Genomic DNA, 13,476 nt, shown 5'->3' on the forward strand with positions numbered 1-13,476 from the left:
GAGAGAAAGAGGGGAGGGGGAGAGAGAGAGAGAGAGAGAGAGAGAGAATGAAGAGAGGAGAGGAGAGGAGGGGGAGAGAAAAGGAGAGAGATGGAGAGAAGAAGATAAAAAGAAGTTACTCGTATCATTTAGAAAGAAAATTATTTATATTAGAAAAAATCATTTATAGAAAATGCTGAAAAGATATAAGAAAGAAAAAAAACGAAGCAATGGAAGGGATTTCATTATTTACAAATATTACTCGTATCATTTAGAAAGAAAAACAATCATTTTTAGATTAAAAAAATTCAATTTAAAAAAAAGGTTAAAATTTTGGATTTTTGTATATAAAAAAATTAATTTTTGTGTAAAAACCAATTTTTAGGTGTAAAAACAAATTTTTTGGTATAAAAATTAGTTTTTGGTGTAAAAGACTAGTTTTTTGGTCTAAAAACCGATTTTTTTGTGTAAAAATCGGTTTTATTTTAATAATCAGTTTCATATTTTACTAACCGATTAATAATCGATTTTATCATGTACAACCAATTTGGTTAACTAACTAAGATTATATTTTTTGTTAACTAAAAAATTGGTTTAGTTTTTAGATTAACCAAACCATAAACACCCCAATATATATATAGAGAGGAGCGAAACTTAGTTGAGACAACGGGGCAATGGCCCTCCTAAATTTTTTATAAAAAAATTAATAGTACCTTTTCAAAAAGTAAAAAATAGTTTAGTTGGCTTAAATATTTTACTATGATTTAAAATATCCAAATTTAATCTTCATCTCTTACTTTTATTGCACAACAGTTTTTAGTTTTAAATATTAAAAACATGTTAGATTTTGACTGAACTGTGTGGACTTTTATTGGCTTTCACATAAAAAAAAGATAAGAATAAAAAAAAATCATCTAATAATCAAATCAAATAAAAAAAATTATCTATTCAAATAAATTAGGACAAGTAACACTCTCTAGATCTTTGAGTTCAAATATAAAAAATTAAATATTTTTTTATTTTTATTTATTTAATTTAATATTATTTTATATTTTATTATTTATTTAATTTAAATTTGTATATGATAAAAATATTAAAATATCTAATAAATATTGATATTATTATATTATTATAAACTATTTTATATTTTTATTTATAAACTTATTTATTTATTATTTTATTAGTAACAAACTTAAAAATTAATTATATTTATAAGTTTTATTTTAATACAAATATTGTTATTAAACTTCTATGTTAAATTTTTTGTTTCTCCAAAATTTTGTTTCAAGCATTTAAACTATTATGTATTGAAATCTACTTTCCTTTTTTTTTTTTAGTTTATATTTTTTTGTCTGGCAATGGTTTTCTAGGTTGGATTGTACATTGATATGAATTATAAGTAATGAAGAATGCGATAAAAATAAATTTATGTGAAATTTATGTATTGGCTTTCCTAATAAGCTAATATCTTTGCCTTTCTTAAAGTTCTTTTAATATTTCTAAATGGAAGTTAAAAATAAAAATTAAAGATAGAATACCATGATAAAAAAATTAGATCTGCAAAGTGCAAACCCCAAAACATAACTTCACGTTATAAGACATTAATCTTATAACAGAAAAGTGAAAATAAACAACTTGAAATACACATTAATCTGTAAAAATAATTAGCTTTAAAATAAATAAAGCAATGGTTGAGAATTGATTGATTTAAGCTTTCAAACACCAACTTCTTGCTAAGCAAACCATACAGTTTTGATAATTTTTTTCTCATCAAACAGAAACGGTATCATGTAAAGATATTCTGATAATAATTTTTCTTATCCTCAAATGAAAAGAGTAAGATAAATAAGAAAAATTAGAAAGTTTGCAGGATGAGAGAATGTACTTTTATAGTTTTATGTCAATGTATCTAAATATTTTACTATAAATATTCCAAACGTTGCAGAAAAATCAGAATCCAGACCCATATTTAATTCCAAGTTCCAACTAACAAGAATAAATTAAACTAAACTACCTCCAATACTAACTATAAAGAATTATCAGAATTAATTACTTTCTTCATGTTTCATTCCTTGCTCTCTCACTGTCACGTCAACGCAGTCAACAAACCTTACAAAGAAGAAAAGAGGAGAATTTTCAATTTTGAGTTCTGAATAATATATTCCATCAACTTATTCATTTGTATATTTCTTGACATGTAGTTGAACTAAAATTAATCGAATCTAATTCAATTTTAAAAATGAGCTTAATAAAGAATATCAAAATTATATTTAACAAAATATATCATATTTGCTAAAACATCTAGAACTGAATATTTAAAATTGAAATATGCAATATACATGTGACCCAACAAATATAAAATACAATATATGATACCATATTATAATTGAACAATTTAAAAGATAGCTTAAAGAATAGTAAAGATTGAACATAATTTGCATATCAATACACATCAACGGGTATAACTATTATAAAGATACACACATACTCTAAAAACTCATAAACAACTCGTAAGAAACTAACATACACCTTTAATCTAAAGATAGGGTGATATGTATTTGATTGTAACATTAATTTGAATGTATAAACAATAACTGTGATTTGTGAAGCTAGTTTGTAAAATTGGATTGTCAAACCAATAAATAAAGCTAACATTGTTCATTCATCAAATTGTTATATATATATAAAACAAAAAAATCAGTCTTTTCACATACCTTATGGTTATGGATTAGGCTTTTTCCAATCAGATGGATTAGGTCCTGGATAATAATTATGACTCCCAAAATACTCTGGATACTGATAATAATCATTAATAAAATAAAAAAGGTTAATGATTGCACTAATAATCAAAAATTATAAAAGAAAAAAAAAAGAGAGAACTGGTTTGAATTGAACTGAATTAAGAGTTTTACCCCTCTAACAAAAAACGACCCAGGTTGAAATTGATGGTGGCTTTTTCTTCCTTGTTGGTTTAAAGAACTTGAAGAAGAATTGGAATTCCAACTCCAAGGAGTAAGAAAAGATTCATCTTTCTCAAGAAAAGATGTCAGACGAGGAGCAATGTCCACTGCCTTTGCCGTCGAACCACCACCACCAACAGTTGTTCTTTCTTCCACAGAGTAACCACCTTGTTGTTCTTGGTTCATCTTGTTCTTAGTTTCTTGCTCTTGCTCCTCTATTATCTTCTTTATCAATTGTTGATGCTGGTAATTCTCCATCTGTTTCTCTTCATTATAGCGGTATTCCATTCATAACAAGGCAGATACAATAGTTTAGTAAAGGACAAAAAAAACTTACATCAATACAATATGTAAACAATAATGGTTCAAAAGTTATAGCATATAAAGGAATATTATTTAAATATTTAAGACATCTAATAATAGGTACATGCCATGATGAAGAGAAAAAAAAAAGATTTTTTGATGGATTACTGGATAATTATTTTCGCTGTTGTTTGAAATTATTTTTTGTTATTTAGAATTATTTTCGTTGTTGTTTAATTAAATTGATTAAACTTCAATTTTTGGATTGTCAAACCAATAAATAAAGCTAACATTGTTCATTCATCAAATTGTTATATATATATAAAACAAAAAAATCAGTCTATTGAACCAATAAACTATTGAACCAATAATTTTATCGATTTATTGACTGGTTCAAATCTCTCATAACCTTAAAAGAGTAGGGAGAATTATTGACTCAGAGTGGTAAATAGTAACTAAATTCAGTAAAATAATGGGTGAAGATTAGAAATACATTTATTTTTCGAGTCACCATCAATAGATCTTTTCACGTATATATATTTATAATTTACATATAAATACTTAAAAGAGCTTTACTTACCTTGAAAAAACTCCTTCAATTCAACAAAGTTGCTATGTATATCCAAGAGTCGCACACACCAGTTCTTTGCTATCAACTGTTGAAGTGTTGATGCTGTGTTGTTGCAATCATATATATAGGCATAAAAAATTTTCTAATTTGTTACTATCTTATCAAATAAAAAAGATTATTTGGGTGAATTTTTAAAAAAGTATCTTTTTAAGTTATCTTTTTTCAAAAGATTTTACAAAAGAATAAAAATAATTTTATGTTTGAATATTTTATATAATTTTTTTATTTATTAGTTATATTTAGATATAACTATATAAAAAAAACATCTTTTTTTTAAAGTTATAATTTATATTTTTTATTTTTTTAAAATATTTTTTACGTAATAAATAAAAATTTATATTTTTCTAAACATCATTTTTAAACTTTAATTCCTCAAATACGATTTTTTTTACTCTATAAAAATTATAGAGTTCGCCTTACCCTCAGCGAACTCCCTTAAAGTTTTTTTGAAATCCGCGTTTTTAATCTATTTTAATCCATTATCATCATCTCCAAATAGTATATAGATCTACAAACAGTATATAGGAATACACAAAAATACATAGACAACAAGCATAGCTTCTTCAAGAATTTTTTTAATTATAAATTAAAAAAAACACACAGACAACAAACATGGCTTATTCCGGTGTACCTATGTATTTCTGGAGACGATGATAATGCTTCAAGTAAAAACTCCGTTTGGGTTTGTGCTCGAAATTCTGAACTGAGGAGAGGTTTCGGAGGGATCACTACCCTGCTGGAAAAAAGGTGATGTCAGTAATGAACAAGCTTGACACAAGCCTGTTGTTTTGCAGAAACATACATGCAAAGTAGTTGCAGCCAACTTCTTCATGTTGCATCATGCTTGCAAGAATTGAACTCAGATTTTGATGTCTGCCTTAATTATATGCACACATTATAACAATGTAGCCTATGATTTCCTATTTCTGGGATCAATCACGGTTCACAAAAAGAATAGAACTTAACAAACACTAATTTTGAATAGACATTGACAGTGAGCTTTCCCCAACCACCAGACAGACCTTTGCTTTATCTGTTTATCCAATACACTTAATTGTAGCACATCAATAAAATATGGTATGTACTAATACAGCAAGCATTAATTATATAAGCTGATTGACATTAGGAATTGGTTATCAGAGTTTCACCATTAATTATATACAGTTCTGTTTGCACGAGTTGGAGCAACTAGACAATTTTGTGTATTGTTTTTTCAGTCACTAATATTGGTATGATGCTTTTAAGCTAACCGTGCATACAATAAAGTACTCAATCATTCTATCTATTTTTAATTTTTTATTCTTGTTATGGGACGATATAATGGACTAGCTAGATATGTCAAGATTCTCCAGATTAATGCTCAAGGCTTAGTTTGGAATATATATTATTAAGTTAATTAGTTGTAATTGTAATGTGAATCTATATAGTTTAAGTTCCATCACGTAAATGAGTGGATATGCATTCTCTATTCATCACTATACACTTCTAATTGAGAATGCATGCCATGGTCTACGCTACTTCTTAGTAAATTAATTTATAAACTCATAGGAATTATTTGTAAAATCTTATACTATTGAGCTTTTTTGAATCAGTTGACACTAAGCATAGTTCATTTGTTTCATCTATCACACAAGCAGCAATACAAACAAAACCACCCAATTTTCAGAAGGAAATCACAAGGGAATGGATAAACAGGACCAAAAACAATTACTGTTACTGGAACACAACATCTTATATCAAAACAAAAAACCCAATTTTCAAAACAGAATCAGAAAAGAACACCCAAACAGGGCAAAAACAAATCCTGTTAATTGAAAGGAAACTTGAGTATCAAAGTAAACAAATATTAAAAAATCTGAAACAAGTCATAACCAATACATACCTACACCACATGATGGAAGGGGACAGAGAAAGGACAGGGCCACTAAATATATATCAGAAACCAATCTTTAACTTCAAAAAAAGCTAAAAGCTTTTTCTCTTTCTACAATCAACCGGTTCTTCTCATTTCACTCGTTCTAAAATATGCATCATCTCAAAAAAAAAAAACATTACTAAACCACAAAAAAAAGAACAAATTAAATATAATTTATATAAATATAAGCAAGAAGAAAAATAAGTCCGGCAAGCTTCAGCTTTATATGAGGAAATTCAAATTATTAGCCTTATTAGCTTCTCTAATAAGCACCCAACCCCAATCTGGTTCAACAAAATACTATCTTAATTAGGAATATGAAAGCTAATCAAATTTAATTAAGCATAAAACAGAGTTTGTTACACACAGAAAGCATATATATAAGAGGAAATAGGAAATGTAAAAGCATATATACTCCTCCTACTGCATGTGGACAGTACTCTTAATGTGAAACAGATGAAAACACATAACCGGTGGCGTTCTTAATTAAGTAATTTCCACACAGAAATTAAAATTTCACTAATTAATCAAGATCCATATTATGTATATTTATGAGCAGTGAAATTAAGTAAAGGTGATATTGGATTAGAGAGAGGGAGAATGAAGAGGTACGAACCAGGGATCGCTGGAATATTCGATGAGCTTGCCTGTGGAAGAGAAGACGATGAGTGCGACTTCGGCATCGCATAGCACTGATATTTCGTTTGCCTTCTTCAGCAAACGTACCTATCTACCTATCCTCTGTAACATTGAATCTCCTTCAATCTCCTTATATTCAGCGCATTGAACCTCCTCTGAGAGAATCAATAAACACATCAATAAAGTAAACTTTCTTCTTAATTAATTGAATGGTTTAAGCGAAAGGAAACTAACCAAATCGCCTTCAATGACGTATTTGGAGACTTTATCTCTAAGAGTGATGAGTTCCTCATCGCTGAGATCCTTAGTGACCTTGTTGTCCATGCTTATATCGCAGAGAATCTTGCGAGCTCTGCTCCTTCCGATTCCATGGATGTACTGTAGCGATAACTCGATTCTCTTGTTGTTCGGAATCTCCACTCCGCCAACTCGAGCGCACTCTATGCTTAACCCTCTCACCTGAGCACACTTTCTCCAAATTCAATAATTCCTGTTCAAGTAATTTGAGTTTAGAGGACACTCCCGCAGAATCACCTTCTACCTTCCAAGGGACTCCCTTCTGAACCAAGGGGACTCCAGATCGGTTTTAGAGATTGAAGCTTACCGAATGAATGGATTGATTAGAGTAAGGCTTGTCAGTCAGTATCCACGCATCTACTGCTCTCAACTCTGTTCTTGCTTCTTCATTTTGATTCAATCCGTATTCTATAAAAATACTCTTTGAGAAGCAGCTACTTGAACACTTCCAACCTACAAAATCATCACATTATTAAGCAAAAACTTTTCTGTTTTTCTTCTACCTTTACAATTTGAAATCATTCATAGTTCAATTTTCTCTTCTACCTTCATATTCTTGTTGTTTGCCTTTCTTAAAGTTCTTTTAATATTTCTAAATGGAAGTTAAAAATAAAAATTAAAGATAGAATACCATGATAAAAAAAATAGATCTGCAAAGTGCAAACCCCAAAACATAGTTAAATAGAAATCCAAGTAAAAATCAAATCTAAGTTTTAAATTATTAATTAGGTATTCATATTTAACAAAATCACGTTAAATTACAGGCAATTTGCTTTTTTTTTTAATATTTACAATTAATAAATACTAAATAAAATAAATTTAAATTATTTTTGTTATTTTTTTTGTGTCTCAAACATTAATTATTGTTTGTTAAAATTAATATTAAATTTTCAATTAGCATAAATGAGAAACAAAATAAATCTATATTTAGATTAAAGATTTTTCTTTTAACATTAAATTTTAAAATATCCAAGATCTAATCCATATTATTATTCAGTTCTCAACAAATTTCACATTAATTTTATAACAGAAAAATGAAAATAAACAACTTGAAATACACATTAATCTGTAAAAATAATTAGCTTTAAAATAAATAAAGCAATGGTTGAGAATTGATTGATTTAAGCTTTCAAACACCAACTTCTTGCTAAACAAACCATACAGTTTTGATAATTTTTTTCTCATCAAACAGAAACGGTATCATGTAAAGATATTCTGATAATAATTTTTCTTATCCTCAAATGAAAAGAGTAAGATAAATAAGAAAAATTAGAAAGTTTGCAGGATGAGAGAATGTACTTTTATAGTTTTATGTCAATGTATCTAAATATTTTACTATAAATATTCCAAACGTTGCAGAAAAATCAGAATCCAGACCCATATTTAATTCCAAGTTCCAACTAACAAGAATAAATTAAACTAAACTACCTCCAATACTAACTATAAAGAATTATCAGAATTAATTACTTTCTTCATGTTTCATTCCTTGCTCTCTCACTGTCACGTCAACGCAGTCAACAAACCTTACAAAGAAGAAAAGAGGAGAATTTTCAATTTTGAGTTCTGAATAATATATTCCATCAACTTATTCATTTGTATATTTCTTGACATGTAGTTGAACTAAAATTAATCGAATCTAATTCAATTTTAAAAATGAGCTTAATAAAGAATATCAAAATTATATTTAACAAAATATATCATATTTGCTAAAACATCTAGAACTGAATATTTAAAATTAAAATATACGATACACATGTGACCCAACAAATATAAAATAGAATATGATACCATATTATAATTGAACAATTTAAAAGATAGCTTAAAGAATAGTAAAGATTGAACATAATTTGCATATCAATACACATCAACGGGTATAACTATTATAAAGATACACACATACTCTAAAAACTCATAAACAACTCGTAAGAAACTAACATACACCTTTAATCTAAAGATAGGGTGATATGTATTTGATTGTAACATTAATTTGAATGTATAAACAATAACTGTGATTTGTGAAGCTAGTTTGTAAAATTGGATTGTCAAACCAATAAATAAAGCTAACATTGTTCATTCATCAAATTGTTATATATATATAAAACAAAAAAATCAGTCTATTGAACCAATAAACTATTGAACCAATAATTTTATCGATTTATTGACTGGTTCAAATCTCTCATAACCTTAAAAGAGTAGGGAGAATTATTGACTCAGAGTGGTAAATAGTAACTAAATTCAGTAAAATAATGGGTGAAGATTAGAAATACATTTATTTTTCGAGTCACCATCAATAGATCTTTTCACGTATATATATTTATAATTTACATATAAATACTTAAAAGAGTTTTACTTACCTTGAAAAAACTCCTTCAATTCAACAAAGTTGCTATGTATATCCAAGAGTCGCACACACCAGTTCTTTGCTATCAACTGTTGAAGTGTTGATGCTGTGTTGTTGCAATCATATATATAGGCATAAAAATTTTTCTAATTTGTTACTATCTTATCAAATAAAAAAGATTATTTGGGTGAATTTTTAAAAAAGTATCTTTTTAAGTTATCTTTTTTCAAAAGATTTTACAAAAGAATAAAAATAATTTTATGTTTGAATATTTTATATAATTTTTTTATTTATTAGTTATATTTAGATATAACTATATAAAAAAAACATCTTTTTTTTAAAGTTATAATTTATATTTTTTATTTTTTTAAAATATTTTTTACGTAATAAATAAAAATTTATATTTTTCTAAACATCATTTTTAAACTTTAATTCCTCAAATACGATTTTTTTTACTCTATAAAAATTATAGAGTTCGCCTTACCCTCAGCGAACTCCCTTAAAGTTTTTTTGAAATCCGCGTTTTTAATCTATTTTAATCCATTATCATCATCTCCAAATAGTATATAGATCTACAAACAGTATATAGGAATACACAAAAATACATAGACAACAAGCATAGCTTCTTCAAGAATTTTTTTAATTATAAATTAAAAAAAACACACAGACAACAAACATGGCTTATTCCGGTGTACCTATGTATTTCTGGAGACGATGATAATGCTTCAAGTAAAAACTCCGTTTGGGTTTGTGCTCGAAATTCTGAACTGAGGGGAGGTTTCGGAGGGATCACTACCCTGCTGGAAAAAAGGTGATGTCAGTAATGAACAAGCTTGACACAAGCCTGTTGTTTTGCAGAAACATACATGCAAAGTAGTTGCAGCCAACTTCTTCATGTTGCATCATGCTTGCAAGAATTGAACTCAGATTTTGATGTCTGCCTTAATTATATGCACACATTATAACAATGTAGCCTATGATTTCCTATTTCTGGGATCAATCACGGTTCACAAAAAGAATAGAACTTAACAAACACTAATTTTGAATAGACATTGACAGTGAGCTTTCCCCAACCACCAGACAGACCTTTGCTTTATCTGTTTATCCAATACACTTAATTGTAGCACATCAATAAAATATGGTATGTACTAATACAGCAAGCATTAATTATATAAGCTGATTGACATTAGGAATTGGTTATCAGAGTTTCACCATTAATTATATACAGTTCTGTTTGCACGAGTTGGAGCAACTAGACAATTTTGTGTATTGTTTTTTCAGTCACTAATATTGGTATGATGCTTTTAAGCTAACCGTGCATACAATAAAGTACTCAATCATTCTATCTATTTTTAATTTTTTATTCTTGTTATGGGACGATATAATGGACTAGCTAGATATGTCAAGATTCTCCAGATTAATGCTCAAGGCTTAGTTTGGAATATATATTATTAAGTTAATTAGTTGTAATTGTAATGTGAATCTATATAGTTTAAGTTCCATCACGTAAATGAGTGGATATGCATTCTCTATTCATCACTATACACTTCTAATTGAGAATGCATGCCATGGTCTACGCTACTTCTTAGTAAATTAATTTATAAACTCATAGGAATTATTTGTAAAATCTTATACTATTCTATTAAAAGAAAAAAGAAGAAAGAAAGGCAACTGTTGGTGTGGATGAATCATTGATCAAAGTCAAAAGTAAATATTATTAATTAGACGAACATTAAGTATAATAATAATAATGTACCCTGTTCTGACCTGGCCAGAAGTTTGTACATATAGTGCGTTTGGAATCCATGTTCCGTATTAGTCACATGTTATGCACAAGAACTGTCACCTCCATATATAATTTCAGTAGTAATAATGTCCTGAAAAAATATCCAACTCGTACACATGCATAATCATAATCATAAATAGGGGCACCCCAAATATTAACATATATGTCATTTTAATTTTTTATGAAATATTTGATAATAAAAAAAATTAAATAAAAATGGTCAGAATTAATCTTATTTAATATTTATTAACTTTAATAATAATTAATGAATGATAAATAAAATAAATTGTAATTATTTTTTTTTATTTTCTCTCTAACATTACTGATTTATTTTTAATTATATATAAAAGATACTATAAATAAAGCAAGTTTCATTAATTTTACTTAAAAAACAAGACTTTTTTAATTTATAGTTAATATTTAATAATGGAAATAGAATAGAACCATTAGCTAGTGTAGTAACATGGCATTCAAGAAACAAGAATCTATTGGTCAGTTATGGTTTGTTAGTGATTCTTGTAGCAATTCTTTAGTCCTATATAATAAGCACCATAATAGTTAGGCATAAGTAGGCTTTTGTATTCTACAATTTAGTGATAATTCCAATAACTTTCTTCTTTCTTTAGCAATCTATTTTTTCTTTTCTGCTTTTGTTCATACTCTTGCTGCAACTATTCTGTTAATACCAATTAACTTTTTATTATAAAATTATTGCTTTTTGACCCTCACTTTTTGGATAGTTTAGTATTAAAATTTAGTGTGTAGGATTTAAAATTTAGAGGTTAGAAATTAAGATTTAAAACAAAAGTATAATCTTAAAAAAATTATTGATATTGACTGAAAAATAATTAATTTTCTAGCTAAACTCTTTTACTTGAGATGAATTCATATATACATGTGTAATATTTGAATTTCTTTATGTATAATTATTAGCTTTTTTTTATAAATAATGGAATAATCTTGAACACTTCCAACCTACAAAATCATCACATTATTAAGCAAAAACTTTTCTGTTTTTCTTCTACCTTTACAATTTGAAATCATTCATAGTTCAATTTTCTCTTCTACCTTCATATTCTTGTTGTTCTTTCTCAATAAATACTCAATGATATGATCCATCCCTATTCATAAAGAAGTTCGGCAAGCTTCAGCTCTATATGAGGAAATTCAAATTATTAGTCTTATTAGCTTCTCTAATAAGCACCCAACCCCAATCTGGTTCAACAAAATACTATCTTAATTAGGAATATGAAAGCTAATAAAATTTAATTAAGCATAAAGCAGAGTTTGTTACACACAGAAAGCATATATATAAGAGGAAATAGGAAATGTAAAAGCATATATACTCCTCCTACTGCATGTGGACAGTACTCTTAATGTGAAACAGATGAAAACACATAACCGGTGGCGTTCTTAATTAAGTAATTTCCACACAGAAATTAAAATTTCACTAATTAATCAAGATCCATATTATGTATAGTTCTGAGCAGTGAAATTAAGTAAAGCTGATATTGGATCAGAGAGAGGGAGAATGAAGAGCTTTTCACGAACCAGGGATCGCTGGAATATTCGATGAGCTTGCCTGTGGAAGAGAAGACGATGAGTGCGACTTCGGCATCGCATAGCACTGATATTTCGTTTGCCTTCTTCAGCAAACGTACCTATCTACCTATCCTCTGTAACATTGAATCTCCTTCAATCTCCTTATATTCAGCGCATTGAACCTCCTCTGAGAGAATCAATAAACACATCAATAAAGTAAACTTTCTTCTTAATTAATTGAATGGTTTAAGCGAAAGGAAACTAACCAAATCGCCTTCAATGACGTATTTGGAGACTTTATCTCTAAGAGTGATGAGTTCCTCATCGCTGAGATCCTTAGTGACCTTGTTGTCCATGCTTATATCGCAGAGAATCTTGCGAGCTCTGCTCCTTCCGATTCCATGGATGTACTGTAGCGATAACTCGATTCTCTTGTTGTTCGGAATCTCCACTCCGCCAACTCGAGCGCACTCTATGCTTAACCCTCTCACCTGAGCACACAAATTCGAAAGTAAACAAAGAAATTTCAGAAATGTAAGGTAGAGTTTGTTTTATGTTACCTTGGGAGGGTTGAGAACAGGGAAATAGACGGCTCTGGAAAGAGGTCTATGGTTTGAGATTAGGGCGAGAGAGGGAGCTACGGGCATCGCTAGCGTTTGTGCCATGCTCGAGTTGTTCTTCTTCTTTCTCTGCTGCTAAAAAAAAAAAAAATTCTCTTTGAGAACGTGACTTGCCTATTAATCTTATTCTCGATCCTCTTCAACTGCACTCTTCCCCTTCCCATCGATCCAAATTCCTCTCTCTGCACTCTGCCGGAGAGTGCGGCGGCGAGAGGACGCTGTGCGAGGAGATAACTTAGGGTTAGGGTTGAAAAGTGATGGGTTTTTTAATTTATTTTAAAATTTAGTTTATTCTTATTATTTAAAACAATGACTGATTTAACAATGGTAGTAAAATAAATAAGGAAGAGGTAATAAAATAAAGTATAAATAAAAAAATATTATTATTAATATTTACTAATATTATTATACTACTGTAAAAATAATATATTAATATTATATTAGTATTGTAAGAAGAGAAAAA

At 28.3% G+C, this 13,476-nt stretch overlaps 1 protein-coding gene and 1 long non-coding RNA gene across 2 annotated transcripts in view; both read right to left on the reverse strand.

Annotated features, from left to right (window-relative positions):
• The window catches only part of LOC107457666 (uncharacterized), an 88,445-nt gene extending 75,239 nt beyond the window's left edge, over nucleotides 1–13,206 (reverse strand). The window contains exons 1-6 of the mRNA XM_021126658.2: nucleotides 12,954–13,206; nucleotides 12,660–12,884; nucleotides 12,523–12,580; nucleotides 7,032–7,177; nucleotides 6,662–6,886; nucleotides 6,515–6,582 (exon numbers count right to left, since the gene is read on the reverse strand). Coding sequence (XP_020982317.1) covers nucleotides 6,523–6,582; nucleotides 6,662–6,886; nucleotides 7,032–7,177; nucleotides 12,523–12,580; nucleotides 12,660–12,884; nucleotides 12,954–13,058 — 819 coding nt within the window. The 5' untranslated portion in view covers nucleotides 13,059–13,206 and the 3' untranslated portion in view covers nucleotides 6,515–6,522. The remainder of the gene's footprint in view (nucleotides 1–6,514; nucleotides 6,583–6,661; nucleotides 6,887–7,031; nucleotides 7,178–12,522; nucleotides 12,581–12,659; nucleotides 12,885–12,953) is intronic.
• Nucleotides 6,896–7,287, reverse strand: LOC127740597 (uncharacterized). Its single transcript, XR_008001185.1, has 3 exons — nucleotides 7,271–7,287; nucleotides 7,032–7,177; nucleotides 6,896–6,917 (listed from the first exon to the last, which is right to left on the reverse strand). It is a non-coding gene; the product is annotated as an uncharacterized LOC127740597 (long non-coding RNA).
• Nucleotides 13,207–13,476: the final 270 nt, after the last annotated feature.

This window comes from Arachis duranensis, chromosome 7 (genome assembly GCF_000817695.3).
Source record: "Arachis duranensis cultivar V14167 chromosome 7, aradu.V14167.gnm2.J7QH, whole genome shotgun sequence".
In the NCBI taxonomy this organism is placed as follows: Eukaryota; Viridiplantae; Streptophyta; class Magnoliopsida; order Fabales; family Fabaceae; genus Arachis; species Arachis duranensis.